The 22,657-nt window shown below is 53.0% G+C and overlaps 1 protein-coding gene across 1 annotated transcript; it reads left to right on the forward strand.

Annotated features, from left to right (window-relative positions):
* The first annotated feature begins 1,438 nt into the window (after window positions 1-1,438).
* Window positions 1,439-19,331, forward strand: Bpifb2 (BPI fold containing family B member 2). Its single transcript, XM_020151316.2, has 15 exons — window positions 1,439-1,547; window positions 3,670-3,763; window positions 5,337-5,441; window positions 6,184-6,330; window positions 7,686-7,746; window positions 9,147-9,207; window positions 14,241-14,332; window positions 14,587-14,769; window positions 14,998-15,051; window positions 15,578-15,748; window positions 16,236-16,303; window positions 16,466-16,511; window positions 17,201-17,264; window positions 17,617-17,693; window positions 18,996-19,331. Exons 1-15 carry the CDS (start codon window positions 1,439-1,441, stop codon window positions 19,035-19,037), a joined length of 1,374 nt encoding a protein of 457 aa, XP_020006905.1. The 3' UTR covers window positions 19,038-19,331.
* Window positions 19,332-22,657: the final 3,326 nt, after the last annotated feature.

Genomic DNA, 22,657 nt, shown 5'->3' on the forward strand with positions numbered 1-22,657 from the left:
CTGGCCTCACACTGCAATCGTGGATCTCTGCCTCCTAAGGAGCTGGGATTTCCCCTGTTCTCTTTTGATAAGGACTCAGTGTGTGACCATTGCTAGGACTCAGTCAGAGATGGGTTGGGACTTAGGCTGCTGGCTGCCCCTCCTAAAAGGGTGGTGTTTCTGGCAGAACTTGGAGACATAAGGGGTCATTGCTTTCATCTTCCTGCCCTTGGACAACTCCTTCCTCCTAGGCCTTGGCTTGGCCCGGCTGGGGTGATGAGAGGACACTCCTGGGAAGAGCCCCCGCCCTTCCAGAGATCTCTGGCCCTTGAGCCAAAGCTGCCCAACTCCAGGGTCTCCTAGCAGTTGGCAGCCAGGCCTGGCTACGTGGCAGCCCCATCACACATATGAAATAAGGCACTTTGGCAAAGGCCATGTTTGCAGGGAAAACACTTGCAACCACAAGCAAACCTGTCGCTCCCATGTCCTTCCCCATGGGCCCTACACCCGGGGCAGCCTCATAAAGCTGCTCACACCTACTCACCTGCACAGAGGAGGGCTTGCCCGGGGCTGAGTGGCCACCTGCCTCAGGAACCGCTTAGGTAGGAGTAGGCTGAGCTTGCACTTCTCCATCTGCTCCATGTGGGTTCCTCCAGCAGCCGCTGGGCCTTGACTAACCCAGCAGAGCAGTGGCCTCTCATTCCCCCAGCTGGGAACGAGGCTCCCTCTCCTAGAACTGGATGCAGATCTGCATTTGACTGGGCTGGGTTGCGAGGGGCTGGGGACCATGGGAGAGGTCCACTTTCAGGCCATTCCTCACCTGGCCAGGATGAGATGAGGACCAGAGCCATCCTGGGTTCTACCCTTGTCTGGGTCTGGACAGTTGGACATCTGGGCTGGCACACTGGGCTGACAGGACTCTTGGCATCAGGTGACACAGCCCTGTGCCATGGGAGCTGGGCCTGGGTCCTCTTCTTGGGACAGAGAGCTGTCCTCCATCTTCCCAGCTGGGAGTCTTGCCATCTTTTTCTGATATGGCTTGGGTCTTGCACCTGGCCCCTAGCTGCTGTGTGACCTGGACAAGACCATGACTTCTCTGAGCCTTGGGAGCTATTTCTGGACCAGATTCTCTTGATTCCTGATGAAGCAGGCAGGAGAAGATGGTCATTCCCAGCACAGAAATGCAAAGACTGACATGTGGGACCTGGGACAGGGTGGGGTCACACGCAGGACATGTGTCTCCAGACTTGGAGAGGGGTCTGAGCACCCGGGGACAGCCATTCTGGTCAACTCTCCTAATGCTTGCCTCCACTCTGATGCTTTTTTTTTTTTTTTTGGCAATACTGGGGCTTGTACTTACAGCCTTATGCTTGCTAGGCAGGTGCTCTACCACTTCAGCCACACCTCCAGCCCAACTCACTGTGGTCCCCATATCCTGGGAGCAGTGGCTGAAGTGTCCATGGCTGGGACATGTGAGTTAGGCCTCTTGCTGGCGCTGCTGCTGCCTGTGGTTAGTGCCTCATTGCCAGGCACCATGGTTCGACTCAACAAGGCAGCACTGAACTACGGTAAGAGACGCACCACCAGCGTGTGCAATAGATCCTGTGTTTGCATGTGTGCACAATCCTAAGTGTGCATGTGTGTGTGAACTCACAAGCCCTGAAGGACCTGGTGTATGTGTGATGTGGCCCAAATGCAAGCATGTACACACAACTGTGCTCACGGCCTTAGTGGAGTGGGCATAGGCTGGATGGAATGCTCTTTTTACAAGGGTGTCTGCTTAAGAGTATAGAGCTTCATGGAGATGTGCCCGTGGGTATACTTTCATGTTGGGGAGGGTGTGTGCCTGGATGCATTTGTACAGGTGTGGTTATACACCCTAGTGTATAACCTAGTGCACTTGTGTGTGTGTGTCTGTGTGCACCCATGTGCTGGGTAGGTCAAGCCCAGTGTTGCAGGAGTGACCTGAAGTTAGATCCCAGTGGAGCTCAGTGGGAGAAAGCCTGTCCCACTCTGGCCCCTCTTGGGCCATGCCTCTACCCTATGGTTTTGCTTCTAGATCCTGTCCCATGACCTGGGGAGGGCACAATGAGGAAATCTTGGCCCCAGGGAGGAACAAAAGCCACTAATGTCCAGAACTTAATTTATCCCCAGTTGCCTCCCAGCAAGCTTTTGTGGTTACACCAAAGCTGGGTCTGGTGAGAAGTCAGCAGCTATTTCCCCCAAGTCCAGGTCAAACCAGATTACGGTGTGAGGGACTCAAGCCAGACAGGAGGAGGGTCTTTCAATGGCCAGGTCATAAGGCATTGAGTCAGTGGCTCAGGGAAGCAGCAAGTCCCCTCCCACCCCCCAGGGTAGACACAGCTCTCCAGGACCTCATATCCGGGCAGATGGGCAGGCGATGAAAGCAGTCAGTGATCCATGCTGGAGCAGGATCCAAAGGCGGGGACATGAGGCTCACCGCCCCTGGCCACTCTCCTGCCCTCTGCTTGTCCTGTGCAGGCCTCCTTTGTCCCCAAGGAGTCCTCCCTGGCTCATCTGCATGTTTGTCCTCAGCAAAAATCTAGTGGGAGCCCCACGTGGCCCAAAATGCCTCCAAGTCTGGGCAGGGCAGCTTCTTCCAGTGTCTTCCCCATCCTATCCTGCAAGCCCCAGAGTCCAGGCCGTGTGTCAGGAAGCACTGTGGATGGAGTCTGAGGTCTGGGTGGGAGTCTCAGCTCAACTGCAGAGGGTCAGGCTGGAGGAGGCATCAGGAGCATGGAGACTACCATCTTTCTGCTCTGCGTCTGGGGAAACTGAGACCCAGACGTGTTCAGGGATGTCCCATCATGCTATAGTAAGTCTGATCAGTGTTCCAGCTTCTTGACTCCTAATTTGATACCCCTTCCAGCACCATGGTTTCTCATTTTAATTCAGCTCACTTTTAGTTAGCACCTGGGGCCCAGCCATACAGGTGACAGAGGAAGTCTGTAGGCTCCAAGCCAGGGGCCTCCATGAAGAGCCGACATTCCAAGGCCAGGTGAGGTGTCCTTACCTCCCTGTCAGCTGGGCTTAATGATAGCAAGAGGAAAGCACTCAGAAGAGCACCTGGTACACCAGGAACCCTCTGCAAGGAACAGCCACCATTACTGCAAAGATCTATGGCAATAATAGTCGCTAGCACTCATCTTGCAGCAGCCCCAAGTGACAGAGACCATTATAATCAGTGCAAATGTATAGATGAGGAAACCGAGGCACAGAGCAGCCATGGGCAGGGATTAGCAGAGCTGGGACTTTCCCCCAGAGCCTGAGGGACTCCAGAGTGCTCAGCCTCTAGGTGAAGCTACCCTTCCCCTCCCAGGTGCCTCCTCAACCATGAGGCATAATTAGTGACTCTTTCTGCTTGGGGACTAGGATAGGTTCCCAGGGCAGGTGGGATCCAGTCAAAGACTTACAAGAGGGCAAGTCTTTGAGGAATGGGCTAAATAAACAGGGTTTTGTGAGGCAGTAGCGAGAGGAAGGGTGAACTGCTAAGGAATTGGGGTAAGCATCAAAGGTCGGCTTATGTAGGGTCTCCTGTCCTCCCTGTGTGCTGCTTGCACTCCCATCCCTTCTGGTATCTGAGTCCCCTACACTCAAGGGGCAGGGCAGATAGTGGGTGCTGTGTTCTTGATGCTCGGTGGCTAACCTCACCCTGTCCTGGTCCCACAGTATCTGAAATTGGGAAAGCCCCGCTTGGGCGGGCCCTGCAGGTCACTGTTCCCAATTTCCTGGATCGGAGTGGTGAGGCGCATCAGTCCACCAGGTGAGTGCTCCCAATCGTCAGAGAAGGTGCTCCTGTCACCAGCTGGAATGGTCCTGCCAGCCAGGTGAGTGCTTCAGTTCACCCAGAGGGAGATCCTGAGTGAGTCTTGCTCCCCAGTTAGGTCAGTGCCTCTCCCGGGGGAGTGCAGGAGGCTGTTGAATGATGATGTAGCTGTCATCCTCAGCTTAGATGCCCTTGCCCAGGTGAAGAGTCGTGAGAAGATTTAAGAGATGGGACCAATATGGAGACTCAGGGCCTGAGGTCTCTGAATTAATGAATTTCTGCCATACTGTGGCCTGGAGAAAGCAGAGCTGACAGGATGCTCGGCTCCTTCCTGCAAAAGCTAGACACCAAATTTAGACACAAGTCTGAGTCCAACTCTACCTACCCCTTAATGCACAGAGACTCAAGGCAAAGGTAGATGGGGGTGCCTCAAACTCAGGCACCTCCAGTGGCTGGGCCAATTGTCCTCGTTCATGTGGGAACACAGACCTGCTATCGCCATATCTCTGGGCATCCAGGAGAATCTATCTATCATCTATCTATCTATCATCATCATCTATTACCTGTATACCTATCTTCTATCTATCATCAGCCAATCACCTATCTATCTATCTATCTATCTATCTATCTATCTATCTATCTATCTTCTATCATTTATAACTTTTTTCGTCTTTTCTCTTTTGGTACTGGGGATTGAACCCATCATTTATAATTTTGAATGCTAGCAACTAATTGAAAAACTAAACATTAAGACACTGGAACCTCACGTGGATAAGCAGACAGTGGCCCGGGGGCCACCGTTTGACATGCTCATGGCGAGTTAATAAAGGTCAAGTCGAGATCTGAGACCCACATAGACACCCAGCCTCCAACGACTCTGCAGTGGATTCTGGCCTGGCCACGCTTCACCCTCATCTGCAGATGTGAGAACACACTCAACATGGTGGTGGGGTGAATGGAACAGGGCCCAGGTTGGCCGGTGTGCCAGGGACACTCGTGGAGCCACATCATCCAGGGCTAGTAGTGAGGTGTTTGAGGATGGGGCTGGATGTGACCTTCACACTTTACACCATTCTGTAGTGTCTGAATTGCCCCCAACTATTGTGCAGGGAAATGAATGATTTCCACTTAGGAGACAAGGAAGCGAGGGCCACTGCAGAGAGCTGAGCAATTAGCTTTGGAGGGAGTGAGTTTTCTGCTGTTGGAGGGTGACATGCCAGAGGTGCAGGCTAGGATGCCCTAGAGAGGATTTCTGCTTTTGTGGACCCCAGTCTCTCTTTCCCAGCCTTCCTAGCTTCCCAGGCCACTGCCATACATGGTCAGAGACCTGTACAATCATTTACTAAGCCTAGTCTGTGGCTTGTCTCCCTCCTGGCTGGCTGTCCAGACTTGGTTGGTATGCTCCCCATGATGGAGAGCTCACCACTGCAACTTTGTGGTGGTTCCACTTCTCAGAAAGCCCCCTTTGCCACATCAAGAGTGTGGGTGTGACGCAGGGTGCTCCTCACCCCCAGAGCCAAGTCCATGGTCTTAGAGGAGCTCCCTCATCATCTTAATTCCTACCCCACAGGATCCAGATTTTGGATGTCCATGTGCCCCGCCTCCACCTGAAATTCATTGCTGGCTTTGGGATTCATATGTCAGCCACGGCCAATTTTACGGTCCAGGTCTTTTGGTGAGTAAATCTCCTTGCCAGGGGCAGGAGTTCCAGAGACACTGCAAGGGGTGCAGTGAGGGGAGGGGGCTAGCAATGACTCCAGACCTCTGTCTCCCACAGAGGGGAGCGAGGCAGGAGAATCTCTGAGGTCCTACTCCCTGCCCGACCAACAACTGTGAGATGGGTGGACTCCCTAAACTTCCTAGCCCTCAGTGTCCTCATCTGAAATGGGGTGAACTTTGCAGGTGTCTGTGAGAGTTGCACTAAGTGACTTGTTGCCATTCCTTTCCCAGTGTAAGGCTCCTAGCAGTTGCACAGTAAACGTAGCTATCAGCATTATTTCTGCGTACCAGGCAGCTTCTGTGACTGCACTGCCTAGCTTCCCTCTCTGCCCTAGTGCTCCGATGTCATGAGTGCACCCTGGGGCCAGCCTTTGAGCTGAGGGTTTGCACATGGCGAGCTCCTGGAGATCTCAGCATGGCTCTGAAAAACAAGTATCACCAATCTCCTGTCAATTTCACGGAAGTGGAAGCCAAAGCTCCGCCTGGCTGGTGACTGGCCCAGGGTCCTGCAATGAGGGGCACACCAACCTGTTGTGACATCTATGACCTGGAGCGGAGTTGGGGGTGCTCTGAGCTTGCCCCCAGTGAGGCCATCTCATACCAAGTCGGGGTGCCTGTCCGTGTCAAGTACAGGGCAGGCCCAGGTTTTTGAGTGGTCTTTCACTAACCTGGGTGGGCTCAGGTCTGGTCTCCCACAGTGTCCCCAAGCCACTGGAGATGGTGCTGCCGGTGGTACTGTTGGCTGATGCACGTGTGGCCCAGGCCTCCATAGGGACCCCCGAGGTCAGCATCTCCACCTGCTTCTCACTCTTCAGCCCGGTCACTGTGCTTGATGTCAGTAACAGGTAGGTGCCCAGATTTGGCTGGGCTACAGGGATTCCTCCCCGCTCCCCAGGCAAAGCTGTGGTTTGATGTCTTGGGCTTCCCACTCAGGATTCCATCCAATGGCCAGAATTGGCTGAAGAGACCCCCCATCACTGAGGCTCAGAGATGGGGAGGGGCTTACCTGAGCCCACACAACCTGTGTTCTGGCCATTGCCCTGTACCACCCCAGTGTACACTAGACTGTTCAGGGAGGACTGTGGGTGGATCAGCCTGCCATTAGGAGCCCCAGAGGCTGCCCCTCCTAGTAGAGATGGGGAGAGGGAAGCCCAGGGAGGAGTGGGGACTGGCCAAACACTCGCCATGTCTGTGGCTGCTGACATCTGCATGTCAGGTTGCTGCACTTCCAGAGCACCTACTGTGTGCTGGGCACCATTTTAGGTCCTATATGGGGGTCATCTCTGTGGTCCTCACAGTAGTCTTGAGTGAGTGTAAGAGTCCCCCGCATTTTACAGAGCAGTTAAGTGACTTGCCTAAGACTACAAAGCTGGATTCAAACCTAGACAGCCTGACAAATTTCATAGCTCATGAACCCCCCCACCCCCCCACCAAATTACGCCTACACCTTCGCAAATGTGGGCAGGGGCTCACTACAAGAGGGTGAGCATTTGAGTCTTTAAGCAAAGCCAGTGTTTGCGGAAAACCTGACCTTTTCTCCAGAGGGGAGCATGCGCATCAGTCCTTTCACACTCAAGTCCTGGTGACTGTCATGTTTGACCCATGGCCCCAGTGTTCTCCAGGGGCAGGAACTGCTCCCTGTTTGTTTAAGGGGAAACAGAGGCCCAGAGCTGATGCTGTAAACACATGGATGCCAGCTCCCAGCCTCCCGGGGATGACTCAGTGAGTTGGGTTGTGGCTTAGCCAAGCAAGCATCCACAGGTTCCACAGGACCACCATTGAGAACTATCAACTTTAGACCATCCCTCACTGTTTAGATGGGACATTGAGGGCCGGGGCTTGGAAGGGGTTTTGCCAGGCATGTCACAGAGAATTCGAGCCACAGCAGGAAGCAGATCTGGGACCCCAGCTCCATCCCTTGTCTCTACTGGGCTTGGAGTAGCCACAAAACCAGCTGTCCAGGGACAAAACGAATGGCCTCTGTACCCCAAGCCTGGCCTCATTGATCACACTGGTGTCCATTTTCAAACCTTGAGACACATGGTCTCTTCTTTGGGACTTCATTTCCTCCTCTGAGGGGACAATTATGCCTGGCACATGGTGGAGGCTCACTGGGCTGCTGTTTGAGGACAGACTTCTTGACTGGGACAGACCTGTGGCTTTGCTGAGAGTCAGACACCATTTTGTATCTCTTCCTCAGCACCTCCCCCTCGCTGTTGCTCCTGGTGCGGAAGCACATTCAAGCTGTCCTGAGCAACAAGGTAAAGGACTCTGCGGGTGACCCGGAGAGGGACATTGCTGGACTCCAGAAGCCCTGCTGAACGAGTGGTGGGGTTTCATTTTAGGCATCGGCGGCGGGTGCTGGGGATGAAAACCATGGTCTCACGGATGCACAACACACACTTTAGCTCTCCACTTTACCCTCAGCCTTGAATTTTTAAAATAGAAAGCTTTGATGTGGTGGTGCAGAGGAGGGATTAGGAGACCGAGGCATGGTGGAGTTTGGGGACTGCAAGGGAGGCACATTCATCTTAACTTCCGATCTCCCTGGGGCACCTATTATTCTGTGCTAGCGGAAGGGACAGGACAGTGATTTCTGGGGAGACAAAAATGCCGGTGGGTGAGGGCCTGGCACTGGAGTAGATGTGGCTGGGTTTGTCCCAATGCTCCCTTCCCAGCTCTGTGCTCTGGCCACCCCTACACCACATTTGCCCCTTCACCACACATTCCAGGGCAGAGAATACCGTCCTCCACCGTGTAACGCTCGAGAGGAGTTTAGAGCAACAGGAGGGTTGCGGTTTTAGCTCTTGTCATTGTCTGCATGTGGCAGACCTGGTGCAAGATGGTGTCCTGTGACACTAAGATGGTGTCTCACTCTCTAGGGAAGCAGACTCTCCCTCTCTGTTCCAACCCATTCCATCCCCACCTCCTCTTAAGCGGTAGTAGAAGAGACCAAGTTTACCTGCTGCATGCCAGCCCCACTCCAGAGGGGGACTGTAACAGTCCCACCTTGCTGATGACAAAGCTGAGGCTCAAAGGACAAAGGTGGGACAGCTTGTCTTGAGAGCCCTGCAGGCTGCTCAAGAGGACTTTGGCCTTGCTGTTGGTCTAGCCTACTCCTCCCTCCTCCCCTCACAACCTCTTCCGGGCAGAGGGGCTGCAGATGGCACTGCAGGAAGGGAGGACCTTGACCTCTTCTGCCTGCCTTGCTGGCCCAGCCTCACCAGCTCTTGCCCAGCCCTGGCTGTGACTGCCCCCATATTCTGCACACTGACCTGAGCTCAGTGTACCTCTCTGGCTGCCTGCTGGGCCCAGCAGAACCTCTGATCTTCCCAGCACGGCACTGGCATCGTGGCCCCAACATAGCACCATGCTTGGGCCAGCTCGCTGAGACTTGACACAGCAGGCTCAGCTGGACTGTGGCCACTGTGGCAATCTCTCCTCCATGCCATGGGCACAGGCTGCCCTCACTAGCTTTGGGCTGCTTGTCTTGTTTCCTCTGTGCCCAGAAGAGGTTCTGGAAGATGCCCTCTGGAGGAAAGGAGGGATGTCAGCTTTGGTGTGCACGCCAGGGGAGCCTCAGGGCCCCTGGACTCCTTGCTACCTTTTGCCTCCAGCTTTGAGGATCCCTAACTGCAGCCTCCTCTCTGTCCTGCCATAGCTGTGCCTGCGCATCTCCAGCCTGGTGCAGGGCCTCAACATCCACCTGGGCACCCTAATCGGTAAGACCCGAAGCTCAGGGGGTGGGAGGGCTGGGCCTGTGGGGTCCCCAAGACCCTTCAAAGTCTCTGGATTAGAGTCAGCCACTGTGAGGCCCATTGCAGGATGACTGAACTGTGGGCTCCCAAAACTGCACAAATATTCATGGAATCTGAGAACCTCCAAATTCCAGAACCAAGTCTCTGATTACACGATCTGCATATTTTGGATCAAAGCATCTGCAATACAAAATGAAACCAAATTTTTAAATGCTGAGTCTTAATGCTGGAGAATCTTAACACCATTGACTCAGAATTTCAGAATCGAAGGATTTTAGAAACTAGAGCCTCAGAGTTGGAAAGGGCCTTCCTGCTGAATCCAGGAGGCAGGTGTGGTGACAGGTGTGTATGTCACTGGAGGTGGCCTGACACTGGTAGAGGCCAGGGCCCCTGCCTGGGCTGTTCCGACAGCAGGGTGGTTTGTGAGTATAGACAGGCTTGTGTCTTCTCTAACTGGATGGTTATACATTGGTTTTGAGGCCACGTTAGACAGGACACACAACCACCCTGTCCACCTGGGGATTTCATGAGAATTAGGAAGTCAATCTTAGCAAAACTGGTAAATCTACATAGGAGGACACAGGAATCAAACCTGGGAGAGGCTTGCCCTTGAGCCTGACTGGCTGGGTTTCCAGTTCTGACCCAGGTTGTGTCACTTGACCTTTTGGGGCCTCAGTTTCCTCCTCTGTAAAATGAGCATAGCAATCAAGCCTCCCTCTCAGGGTGGCTGGGAGGACCAAACATGATCATTTATGGAAAGGGCTGTGGATGGCGTTGGGCCAGGAAGCAAGCAGGTTTATCCCACTATGCACTGGACTTTGGATGGTGGGTTGGAGGAGATGACAGTGGGGTCTGGAAGCAATTCAGGGAGGAAGACAAGTGACCCCAGGGTATACCATCCTGGGAGCCCCCGAGAACCAGGTCTAGGCTGTGCACAGTCTGTAGGGTTGAAGGCCAAGAAGGGTGGGCCAGGAGACTTGAGGGTCAACTGTGGATGGGGCACAGCCCTCATGTGCTCCTTGAGGTCCTTTCTGCAGGATGTGCTTTGAGGGGGGAGTCTGTTAGTGAGAGCTGGGTGATGCGGGGCCTTGCCAGGGTGTGTGTGCGTGTGCACGTGTGCGTTGAGGGTACACCTCAGTTTGTACCTGGTTTAGCGATCTCAGCTCCTCCATGCTCCCCTGGGTTTTCTCCCACAGCTCAGGCCTTGGCCTTGGGTCATCTTTGTTCCCCCACTGTCAGGGCTGGGGTGTTCTCCCCAACACTTAGGTCCTTGTGCTTTGTGTTCTCCTTGAAGTCCGTAGGCCCCTCCCACTCAGCATGTCCTTCATAGAGGTCAGGCTTCTGTACTGCAAGGTGTTTGTAGTCCTGTTTCTCTTCCCAGGGTCACCAGGCCTTCCTCTCCTCCCCACCTGTGGGGAGCCTGGTTCACCTCTGCTTCCCCCTTGTTCCCTGGGTAACTGATAGGAAGGACGAGCTGCCTTAGGTGGGTGTCCCAGAAGTCACCTGAGAGGAGAATGGTAGTAGTGACAGTGGCTTAAGTGGGGGGTGCTCCTGGAGCACACAGTGGGGGAGGAGACAGTGGGGTGGGGAAGAAGGTGGAGGCACAGGCTGCTGCATGAGCAGGTGGGCGCTGTCCCCCTGGCAGTACTTGGGGACAGATAGTGGGATGCTCCTCCACCAATTCCCACTGCTTATGGGCCATCCCCTAGATGACTACTCACTGTCCCAAGCCTGCCTCTGGTACTGCACATGGAGGCCCAGCTGTTTGCAGCCACTGGAGTCCTCTGAAAACTGGTCATGGTGGCCTAGACGGGGCTCATCCCATGGAACCCTAACCACGGCGAGGGCAGCCAGCTCTTCGATATTTAAGGACCACGGTGACGACTACCAGCCATACTTACACTGATCACAGAGCCCTTCACCCACTGATTTGGGGTCACATTTGCCCCGATAGCTCAGCACTCACGTCACTGAGGCTTTGTCATGTTTTCTCAAGCCTGTGTGGGAGCTGTGCTTGTCTGAAACGCATCCTCTCATGTCTGATGGCTTTGCTGGGGACTCTTCCCACCGTGCTGTTTTTGCTCTGGTCAAACTACAGCTGTCCCTTGCAGGCGTTGGCTTTGCCTCTGACTCTGGGGTCCACATCAGCTCCAACAGAGGTGGGATATGAATGGGGGAATGCAGGCTGGGTTAAGGTCAGGGATATGGGGCAGGGTCCTGGTTATCCATGGTGGGTTCTTTAGTAGAGATTTTCATACCAAGGTAACTTTGGCGCTCTCGTGCAAACTCTTAGCAACGGTCCTGTGAGGTGGCACCACTAGCCCTTTTATAATTGGGAAATCAGAGCTCTGAGCTGAGTAGTCTCAGAATGGACTGGGTCACTGTGGTTTTCTTTGTTTCACCCATCCAGCCACTATTTTGACCAGTTCAGAGTTACCCTGTCTCTTTGATTTCTCTGCTCCCTCTCCCCCACAGGCACCAAGAGGCTGAGGCAATTGGACTTAGAATTAAGACAGGAGTTTGGATTTTGTCCTTGTTGCTCACTTGCTGTGTGACTTTAGGGAAGTCACTTGATCTCTCTGAGTCACACCATTCCATCCAAAACATAAGGATCAGTATTCCTACAGCAGGCTTAGTAAGTACGGGTCCCTTCCTCTCTCCTTGGCAGGCTTCTCCAGCGAGATGCCCTGGAATCAGCTTCATTCCAAAGACTAGCTCTTGCCCTTGTCTTCAAGGAATTAAAGTCCACAGAAGGAATCTAAGTGGCCAGCCCCAGGGGACTGGTTACATGAGACAGAGCTGTTGTCTGACTTCATTTCATTGAAAAGTCGCATTGTAAATTGGCAATTTATAGTCATGTATTTATGGGGTATAAGTGACACCCTAACTTATGAACACAAGGTGGAATTGTTAAATTGAGAGAATTAACATATCTATCACCTCAAATTTTAGAAGCTATTAAAAAGCATAGTTTAGGTGGGGCACAGTGGCTCATACCTGTAATCCCAGCTATTTGGGAGGCAGAGACTGAGAGAATTATGGTTCAAGGCCAGTCTGGGCAAAAAGATAGCAAGACCACATCTCAACTGCTAAGCAGAGTGTGGTGGTGCTCAACTGTCATCCCAGCTATGCAGAAGGTGTAAATAGAAGGATGGGTCCAGGCTGGCTCTGGACAAAAACATGAAACCCTATTAAAAAAATAACCAAGATAAAAAGGGCTGGGGTGTGGCTCATGTGGCAGAGGCTTAGCAAGGCCTTGAGTTCAAACCCCAGTACCACCAAAGGAAAAAAAACAGTTCAAAGGGGAGTGTAATAACCTAGCAATGGGCCAGGCAAAATGCTTGTGCACGATAAAAGCTGACTTATCAGTCCCATCTAGCAGATGAAGAAACTGAGACAATTTGCTCTGAGAGCCTGTGCTTGCAGCTCAGCTCTAATGACACATGGTTAAAAAAAATCATCAGGGCTGGTCATGTAGCTCAGGTACTTGCCTAGTATGTGCAAGGCCCTGGGTTCCATCCCCAGCATCATATGGAAAAAATAAAGCGAGGCATGGTGGTGCATGCCTGTAATCCCAGCACTCAGGAGGCTGAGGCAGGAAGATTGAGAGTTTATGGCCAGCCTGGACTATGTAAACCCTGTCCTCAATCCCCCCCCAAAAAGAGTAGGATACAAAATCATGTGTGGCTTTGCTCCACTTTTTACCAAGAGAGAAAGTTTAACTCTGCATAAGAAAATATTGACAGAGAAATAAATGTGAGATTCTGGGTTATATTTTTTCTGTTTTTTTATATTTTCTCAATATCTACCATAAACATTAAACTTTTAATGCTTTTATTCACCTTTTAAACATGGACAATTCACCTTTTTTAGTATGTAGTGCTCTGAGCTTTGACAAATGCAGTCATGTAACCACCCCACCCTCAAGATCCAAACCATTCCACCAGCTCCCAAATCTGCACTGAGATGGGCTTTCCTGCCGCTGAGCCTTGGCCTGCCATACCTGTAGCCTGTCTAGGTATGCGGTTCCCATAGTGGCTCACCTTTGCAACAATGCCAGGCAAATATTCTGAGCTTTGAGTAAACTCACCACATTGAGCTCTTAGTTGTGCCTTCCTGAGAGCTGCCCTGATACTCTGTAGGGAAGTTGGATTTCCATTTTCTGCACCAGCTTTGAGGTTCCTGTAGGGGGCAGTGTGATTAGATGGAGAGACTATAGCTGTGGGATCAGATTAACCATGTATACAATCCTATGCAAGCTAGAACCCCACCCACCTGTGTGTGTGTGTGTGTGTGTGTGTGTGTGTGAAATAACCTTATAGAATTGTGATGATTGAGAAGATGTAGTCACATGTCTTGACTTGATCAACATAAGCTCTGTTTCTTTTCTTTTTGGCAATACTGGGATTTGAGCTCGGGAACTTGTACTTGCCTAGCACTTCAGCTATGCCAACAGCCCAAAAGGCTTTAGTTATTTTTCAGATAGGGTTTCATGCTTTTTGCGTGTGCCAGCCTCAGACCACAATCTTATGCTTCCCCATGTAGCATGGGGATGTGCCATGCCCTGCCTCTCCTAACTTGTTCTTTGAGATATGATTTCACTAACTTTTTTTGCCCAGGCCAGCCTTAAACGGAGATCCTTTTGTCTCCACTTCCCAAGTAGCTGGGATTACAGGTGTGAGCCACTGTGCCTGGTGCTCTTTACTTTTTGTGTGTTTCCTTCTTGCCTTCATCAGATGATATTTGTACTTGGCTTAAGCCTCCTCCTTCTGCACCTGAGGAAGCAGAAACCATATCCATAAAATTGTGTCTAAACCAAGAGTCAACATGCTGTGTGTCAGTGGCTACATCTTGGGAGGGTGCACTCTGCCTGTCTCTGGTTTCTCCACGTGGCTCTGGCTTCTCAAGGTAGTCAGATCACTTGGTTTTTTGGCTACACAGGTGTTGGTGGGGAGTGCTAACTGCCACTTTTCCTTCTTCGTACTGATGTTATGAAGGTCTCAACCCTGTGGGTCCTGAGTCCCAGATCCGTTACTCTGTGACCCACTTGCCCACCATCACCAGTGACTACATTTCCTTGGATGTCAGTGTAAGTGCCTCTTTGTCAGCCCAGTGCTGGAGGCTTGGTGCCTCTGGGGTCTTCCATGTTTAGGAAGATTCCTAAAGGAGCAGGGTTGTTAAGGGAGAGGGGCCCGGAATGGCATCCCGGGGGAATGAGGCACTAGGCAAAGGTGTGAAGGCAGACCGCATGCAGCAGCTTGGGGAAGGCTGATGTCTAGAATCTGGGTTCTGTCACAGGGCCGCTCCCCCTGAGGCCCTGCTGCTTCTCCCCTCCCCCGACAGGCTGTTCTCTTCCTGCTGAACAAGCCCATCCTCCTGCCCGGCGATGCCACTCCCTTCCTGTTGCCATGGCCTGTAGGCACGGGTGCCATGGCAACTGTGGTCCTCTCCCAGCACATGTTCGACTCTGTATTTCTGCTGCTGCAGAAGGCTGGCTCCCTCAACATGGACATCACAGGGCAGTTGGTGAGGCAGGACCTGCTGCCCAGAGCACAGGAGTAGGGTGCTCCATGGCCTACCCTGGGGACACACCACAGATGCAAATCACAGGTGTGGGGTGGGGGCAGCCAGACTTGGGAACTCAGGGTTAACTGGGATCTGTGGGGAGGGATTCCTGCCCACGAGAGCCCAGTGGTGGCCTTACTTGGGGAATGGCTGCCTGTTAAACTTTCTATGGTGTGGGGCTGATTTCAGAATTCGGAAGATAACCTGTTGACCACCTCAGCGCTGGGCTGGCTCATCCCGGAGGTTGGTGATGCTTCTGGTGTTGAGGCTTGGGATGGGATGGGAGTTCTCTGGCTTGAGCTCTTGGCTGGCCTGTGTCTTCCCTGAGTAGGGTTTAGCATCTGCTCCTGCGTCTTAGGGATGTTCCTTCTGCACAGACATCACGCTCTCTTCTCCTCTCTGCCTCTACCCAGCAGTGCCTCTGCCTGGGCTGTCTTTTCTCCTTCCTGTCCCCTGCCCACCTTCAAGATCCAGCTCAGAGTCAAGTGTGGTGGTACATGCCTGTAATCCCAGCACTGGGGAAGTTGAGGCAGGAGAATCTCGAGGTCAAGGCCAGGCTCTCACAACAAAAAAAACCCCAACTCAGCTCAGGGATCCCCTGTTCAGAACCCAAAACCCATGTCTGGTCAAGTGGCCTGGGCTGGCCCCATCTCTGTGGCCTGGTCATGTGCAGAACCCTGGTAGCTTGTCTCTACCTGAAGAGTGATCAGATGAGAGTCTCTGCAGCCCATGCCCATTGAAGCCCTCTTCCCTCCCTCTGCTGCCCCAGGTGGCCAGCCAGTTCCCTGAGCCCATGCCCGTGGTGCTCAAGGTGCAGCTGGGTGCCACTCCAGCGGCCTCGCTCCATACCAACAATGCCACACTGCAGCTCCAGCCCTTTGTGGATGTTCTGGCTGTGTCCTCCAACTCGGCCTTCCAGACCCTCTTCTCCATGGATGTGGTGAGTGAGCAGGCAGCATGGCTCTGGCCGGGAGGGAGGCTGTACTCAGGGAGATCCTGTGCCGTCCTGAATGCAGTGCTCCATCCACACTGCTCTCTTTGCAGTCTCTTGAACTTGCTAGGACATTCCTGCCTCAGGACCTTTGCACGTACAGAACCTGGAGCTCTCTTCCCCTAACTCTTGGCACAACCAGCTCCTCCTCATCTTTTAGTTCTCAGCTTCAATGCTGTAGCCTTTCTCAGGGCAGCCTTCCTGGTCACCCTGAGCAAGAAGTTCCCCACCCCCTTCTCCACACCCCCCTCTGCCTTCGTGTCAGCCACCAGTGTCTGGAAGGATCCTGTCTGGTTATTTATGCTGGGTTCCCAGGGCAGGAACAGACCTGCCCTGCTTGCACGGTGCTGTGCTCCACAAACACCTGTGAGCAAGGGATGGGGGAGAGCCCCCCAGGGCTCTGCGCCCCCTGACGTTGCTCTCCCCATGCACCCAGCTCGTGAACCTGAGCCTTCAGCTCTTTGTGTCCAAGACGAAGCTTCGGGGTACCACATCTGTGCTGGGGTAAGCAGGGCCTATCACAGCCAGCAGCCTCAGTGAATTCTTCTGTGCAGTTGGACCACAGCCCCTCCCCTGCTGCAGTGTTGGGGGAGCCTGGGGTGCAGCCCCATGTTACAGGGATGGGAGGTGCTAGTCCCATGCAGAACCCTCTGACTTCTCTTCCAGGGATGTCCAGATCTCTGTGGCCGCCTCCAATGTGGGCTCCATTGATGTGAGTGTGGGGCCGGGTCTCTGAGGCTCCCTACTGGTTAGGGTAGCCTTGAGCCTTCGTGGCTGTAGTGCCCCGTATCAGACAGTGGCCAGTCAGATGGCCCGTCCTTCCTGCTATCTAGCTATCACAGCCTCTCTGTCTGTCCTCTGCCTGGAGGGGATACTTGTCAGCTTGGCCCTCAGCCCAAGCCCATTGATCAGTGAGACAAGTCAGACAGTGTTGCTGGTCCTTCATCTGTCATGTGGTCAGACTTCTGGCCACGTGCATCCAACTGTCCCCATGCATCCACAGACTGTCAGTTGATATGCCCAACCCTCTATCCAGCTGTCAGTTAACCCAGCTGGTGGTCATCTGGTGTCAGATGGTCTGCAGGCCAGGCCACCTGTTGGTCACTCGGTGTGTCAGTCGATCAGAGCTTGCACCTCAGCCTTCCTTGGGCAAGCATTGCTCACAGCCTGATGCTCTGAAGGCTGATCCAGTGGTGGGGGGCATAGGGCTAGGGCTGGGCTCCACTTGAACCAGGATGGGGAGGACCTGTCCTCTTCCCTCTGCCTGTGAGTCTGCTGTCCATCTGTCCATCAGCCTGCCTGTCTGTCTATCTGGTTATTTGTGTGTCTAACTATTTGTCTTTCTTGACCCTTGGCCGGGTGGGCCTGTGGTTCCCCATCTCCCTGGCTCTGTTGCTTCAGATGGATCAAGTACACATACTCATGGGCTCTGTGTTCGAGAAACCTCTGCTGGACCACCTCAATGGTAAGTCCTGCCCTCCTTCTTGGTGGGGCCCTCTGCCCCCTTGCTGAGTCCACACCCGCTCCATGCTGTACCTCAGTCTGCCTCCCACCTGCCAGGCTCAGAGGTTAGAAGGTGGACTCCAGATTCCAACTGCATGTGTGGGCGTCTTGGCTCACATCTGTGCAGCAGCTCTGTGGTTTTCACTAGTTCCCTTCCCTCTCCCAGCCTCAGTTTTCCCTTCTGTAAAATGGGAATGGTATTAGTAGCATCCATTTGGATATTGCTGTGCACAGAGGACTTCAGCACAGGGCTGGCTCCTGGTGCAGATGCATCCCACTTCTTGCTGAACTCAGTTCTCCTTTCCCCCTGGCAGCTCTCTTGGACATGGGAATTGCCCTCCCCAGTGTGGTCAACCTCCGCTACATCAACCCCGAAGTCTCTATCTGTGAGGTGAGAGCCTTTGGGAGTGACACCCCCCACCACCACTTTGCTAGTGCAAATAGTGGAATCCTGGGGACAAGCAGGCCTGGAGGTATGCCCTGGTCCTGCCACTACCACATGGAGACCCTTACCTACAATAAGATGAGTCAAACCACAATTCAGCCCAGGATCAGATCCCACAACTTCTTCCCATGTGACCTGGGAGATAAGAGGAAATTCCCTCAACAAGTCACAGGAAAGACAGAAAGTTGGACCAAGGTGTCTCAACCCCAGCCTCTGCTTATACCACTTACACCCCTGCGTGGGACCCACTGATGTCTTACCAGAGAGGGCGCCATGTTCCTTAAGAACTATGATCCCAAGGCCCTTGGGTGATCCCCTCCCATAAGAAGAACAATCAGTACACGGAGGAGTCAGGCTTATTAATGGGAATCACCCCAAGACACACCCAGGTGGGTGGCCCACACTGGTACCCACAAATCCAACCAACTGGGCCAGATGTCAAAGATCCCTAGACCAGCACTGTCCAACAGAACTTTCTGCAGTGTTGGAAATTTGCATTGTCCAAAACAGTCACCACACATCACTGAGCGCTTGAAATGTGACAAGTGCAACTGAGGAGTTGAATTTTAACTTAAAAAATTTAAACTGGAGCTGGAGGCATGGCTCAAGTAGTAGAGCACCTACCTAGCAAGCATGAGGCCCTGAGTTAAATTCCCAGTACCACCAAAAACCCCCCAAACTTTAACTAACTTCATCATTCCCATGTGGTGATGGCCATGGTATTGAACCATGTGGCCCTAGACTCTAAGATATCTGTGGCACCTGCCATAGGGCTTGATATGTGGTAGAGGCCCAGTGAAGGTTTGTTGAATGAATGAATGATTAGCAGTCCTCCAGAATGTTTCTGCAGTGCAACACAGAGAGCAGGGGAGGTTCAGAGGGTGCCTGGCCCTGCTGGGAGGACTTGGGCTCAGAGAAGGTGTATTTCCCATGGTTTTGGACTTGTGATCATAAAATGGCAATGACCCTGACTGTGCACAAAGCACACATTAAGTGACAGCCCCATGCCTCGCTTCTCCTGAGGGATTACTTCGCATCCTCTCCATAGCCTTGACAGGTAGGTGCTGTTACCTCCGCCCTCAACCAGTGACAGAACAGGAGACAGAGGCCCAGAGAGGCAAGGGTCTCTCTTGAGGAGAACAGCAAGAATGGCGGAGCATGAGCCCAGAGCCAGGCTGAAGGGGCAGCTGGAGGTCCTTCCTGTCCTCACAGGCCTCTCACCTGGTCCATGGTTTTCTTTGCTCTCAGGGCTATGTTGTGATATCCAGCGGACTCTCCTATCAGCACTGAGGCAGGGCTGAGAAAGGGCCAGCTTTGATGCTTAAGCCATCCTCTTCCTTCAAGTCACTGGGGAAACGGAGGCAGAGCCACACAGAGTCATCGGCAGCAAGCAAGACTGCCTGACTGGGCTGTTTGATCTTCACCGAGTGCCTGGGGACCTAGGCACTTCTCTCTCCCCTCACTGCCCTCTCCTGCCCACTCCTTCCTGCACCCCCTCCTTGAAGACCCCATCCCCTGCTGTACAGATGGGTTTCCTCTAGCATTAAACTTCTCTCAAGCTGCAACTTGCAGCCAGGCCCAGCAGACTCTTTGTGTATCTGAAGCTAGTTCCCCTGTGTGCAGTCCCTGAGTCCTGTCTGTCCTTGGAGGCACCAAAGCTACCTGGGAGAGACTACGATGTGAGCACATCTCTGTTGACCACACCCATTAGCCTCATCACCTCTTTGCCCAGGGAACACATATTTTGAAAGAGGACCCTGGAAGGCAACAAGGATGAGCTGAAAGGTATGAACAGCTTGGTGGCTTTTCAGGCACTGTTTCCTCTGACTGGTAGCAGGCCCCATCTTGGCATCAGAAGCTCAGGAGACCCCTGTGAGTCAGGCAGGGGTCTGGAGTTCCATTTCATGGATGCAGAGACTAAGGCCCAGCAAGGAGGGGGATGCCCCCAGAGTCCCAGAACTGGATGGTGGCAGGTCCCTAAGACTGTGACCTTCCTGAAATCTGGACATTGATGTACAGTTCCCTCTTCCATTTGCTAGCACTACAGCCAGACTTTGTCCCTGAGTTGTAAACAGCAGTGATGAGGAGTTCGCGGCCTTTCCGGGCAGGGTCTCTGTCTTTGATTTTCTCTTTGGCGGCTTTTGTTCTAAGGATGCAGGATCTGCTGTCTGCCTCTGCTCTCTGGCCTCTCTGCATGGTCTAACTCCTGTCCCTTCAGAGAGCTCTTCAAACCCAGCAGGCCACTCACTGCAGGATGGTGTAGGGTAGAGCAAGGAACATCACGGGCCAGCCAAAGCCACGTGACCCCTCCCTTCCCCCAGAAGCTACTGTCTTGGCTACTGGTAGGAATTCTTCCTGCCTGGATGTGCGGATGCGGGGAATGTCCCGTTTGTGTTTCCTTCGGGGAGTGGAAGGTGTCTGAGACCCCGTCAGTAAGTAACGCCTTTGGTACGGTATGACACTAGCTATTCTCCCTCTGAGGGTTGCAGGTTTGTCCCTAAAGCCTCGAGTGGGACAGGCAGAGGGGACCAAACTCAGCTCAGAGCCTTGGTAACAGGAGGAGGTTGGGGTGGTGCTGAGAGAGGGAAAGGAGTGGGTTGTAAAATCCAGCCTCCTGATTTCACTCGGCACAGCATAACTTCTGTTTTCTTTTTTGGTTACTTAGTTAATTCATGAATCCTACTTTTATTGGGTGTTAGTATAGCTTCAGTCCTAAGCTAGGTGGTCTAGGGTTTTGGAAAGACAAAAAGAAAATCTGTGAGACTTCCCCTAGCCCATAAATAAGTCAATAACACAGAGAAGATTATGAACTCAATATGTAGGACGCATCTGTCCATCCATCCATCCGTCTGTCCATCCATCCATCTATCCATCCATCCATCCATTGATCCTCCCAACCATCCATCTGTTAATCCAACCATCCTTCTATCCACTCACTCACTCATCTATATCCTTCCAACCATCCACCTAATCCATCCATCTTTCCATCCATCTATCCATCCATTCTCCTACCCATCCAACCATCCTTGCACCCATCCTGTCATCCATTCACCTACTCATTTATTCAACAATTTTTTCCAACCAGCCATGCTTTGCTTGTATCTATGATATGCTCAATTCTGTAATAAGAGGAGGGCTTAAAACTACCCTTGAGAGGAGGGTCAAGCTTCCTGAAGAGGGAAGCCTGTGGTCTCCCTAAAGACAGCTGGCCTGATCCCTAAGGGACGCCATTCTGTTGGGTGCCCATGACCCTGGGTATTGACAGGGACAGCTAGTGTGGCATGCTGGGTCCAGTCAGGATGCAGAACGCACCCAGAAGCCTCGCCAGGGCAGGTTTGATGTGCAGCATTAGTCACTGTGGTACGAGCAACTGAGAAGAAAGGAAGTCCCCTATGTGGTGTTCTGGGGCTGAGGGCCAGCAAGTGAGGAAGGACAAATCTGGAGGGCTTCAGAGCTCCTTGGAGGAGGTGTTGCTCAGCCTTCTGGAGGGCAGAGATGTTTGCTGAACTGGCCAGGTTGGAGCCAGCCCAGAGCTGCTGGGCAGTCAGTGGAGACCTTTGGAGCCCACACAAAAGCACATGGTGGGCACTGGGCCTGGGCAAGGGTCATGGCTCTGGACCACAGGTGGGTACTGGGATGGGCAAGTGGCCTTCAGAGTGGATGGACCAAATGCTGGGTGTATGGGAGGTGCCCTACATGGAGTGGGCTCTCCCCAGGCTGAGGCTGAAAGGTTGCAGGAGGACGGAGTTCTGTGCCTGTGGCTTGGGAAGGTGGCACTGGACAGTCTTATACCCTAGCCACCAACTCCGCTCAGCTGTGGTACCTACAGGACACCGCTTCTTATTGCACCACCCCTCTAGTTCCTTCTCCCAAGAAAGGTTAGCATCAGGCTCACATTAAAGGGGAAGACCAGGACTGGCAAAGTGGCTCAAGTGGTAGAGCACCTGCCTAGCAAGAGTGAGGCCCTGAGTTCAAACCCCAGTGCCACAAAAAAGGGGGGAGTCCACTGCTAAACATTAAACAGACATTGAAGCACATTCAGAGTGCAGAGGCAATAAACTGCTACATGACTCCATGGAACAGAGGGGGAAAGTCCATGTCCTCCCAGGTCTGGGGTCCTCGACTTATATCCCACTAGTCCTCCTGCGTGGCCCACTCTTAACCTTGAACACGGACCCTGCTCATTTCCTCTTGCCCTTTGCTGTTACTCTCAGCCTCCCTGGTGTGCCCTTACCCAAGCCTGTTTCCCCCTGGCCTCAGCAGTGGGGTCATGCAGCGTGCTGCCTCTTAGTCTCCAAACCCCCTTCCTGGTTCACACTGAGGCTTCCAACTGCACACCATGGGTATTGGTGTACATGGTTTCTTTCCCACCTCTATTCTCTTCTCAGGCCCTTCTTAGAGCCCAGCATACAGCAGATGCATAACAAATGTGCAGTGGGTAAGCTGCTTGCACGTGTCTGTGCTGGAGTCATGAGGAAAGCCTGATCCCCAGGGGCAGGTAGGGCTGCCATGCCTGGGGTCACCCCCACTGGGACCGGGAGGGCCTTGGAGGAAGAGAAAGATGACTCAGGAACGGCCCCGTCTTCAGTGTCTGAGAGGTAAGGGAGGTAGGCAAGAGTCCACTGGATAGGTCCTGGCATGTTTTGGCTGAGCTTTGGATTCCCAGCTATGCCACTCACTTGCTGTATGACTTTGGGCAGATGGCTTGACCTCTCTGAGCCTTAGTTTCTCTGTCTGTAAAATGGAAACATTGCTGAAGTGCCCACCTCATTGGGTCATTCTTAGGAGCAAATGGGCTCATGCACGGCAAACAACTTGTGCCATGGCTGGTGTAGACAACGCATATACCAGACAGGTGCTAGTATTGCTGTCTGCTGTGAAGTTCTGCCCCTAAACAGAGGATAAACTAG

Source organism: Castor canadensis, chromosome 5, assembly GCF_047511655.1.
Source record: "Castor canadensis chromosome 5, mCasCan1.hap1v2, whole genome shotgun sequence".
Lineage (NCBI taxonomy): Eukaryota > Metazoa > Chordata > Mammalia > Rodentia > Castoridae > Castor > Castor canadensis.

What these genes read in the sequence shown, in the direction of transcription:
- Bpifb2 (XM_020151316.2), top strand. Translation starts at nt 1,439, where the DNA reads ATGGCTGGGACATGTGAGTTAGGCCTCTTGCTGGCGCTGCTGCTGCCT. An exon ending in CCACCTGGGCACCCTAATCG is followed by an intron (nt 9,208 to 14,240) that starts GTAAGACCCGAA and finishes GATGTTATGAAG; the next exon opens with GTCTCAACCCTGTGGGTCCT. An exon ending in TGGACATCACAGGGCAGTTG is followed by an intron (nt 14,770 to 14,997) that starts GTGAGGCAGGAC and finishes GGCTGATTTCAG; the next exon opens with AATTCGGAAGATAACCTGTT.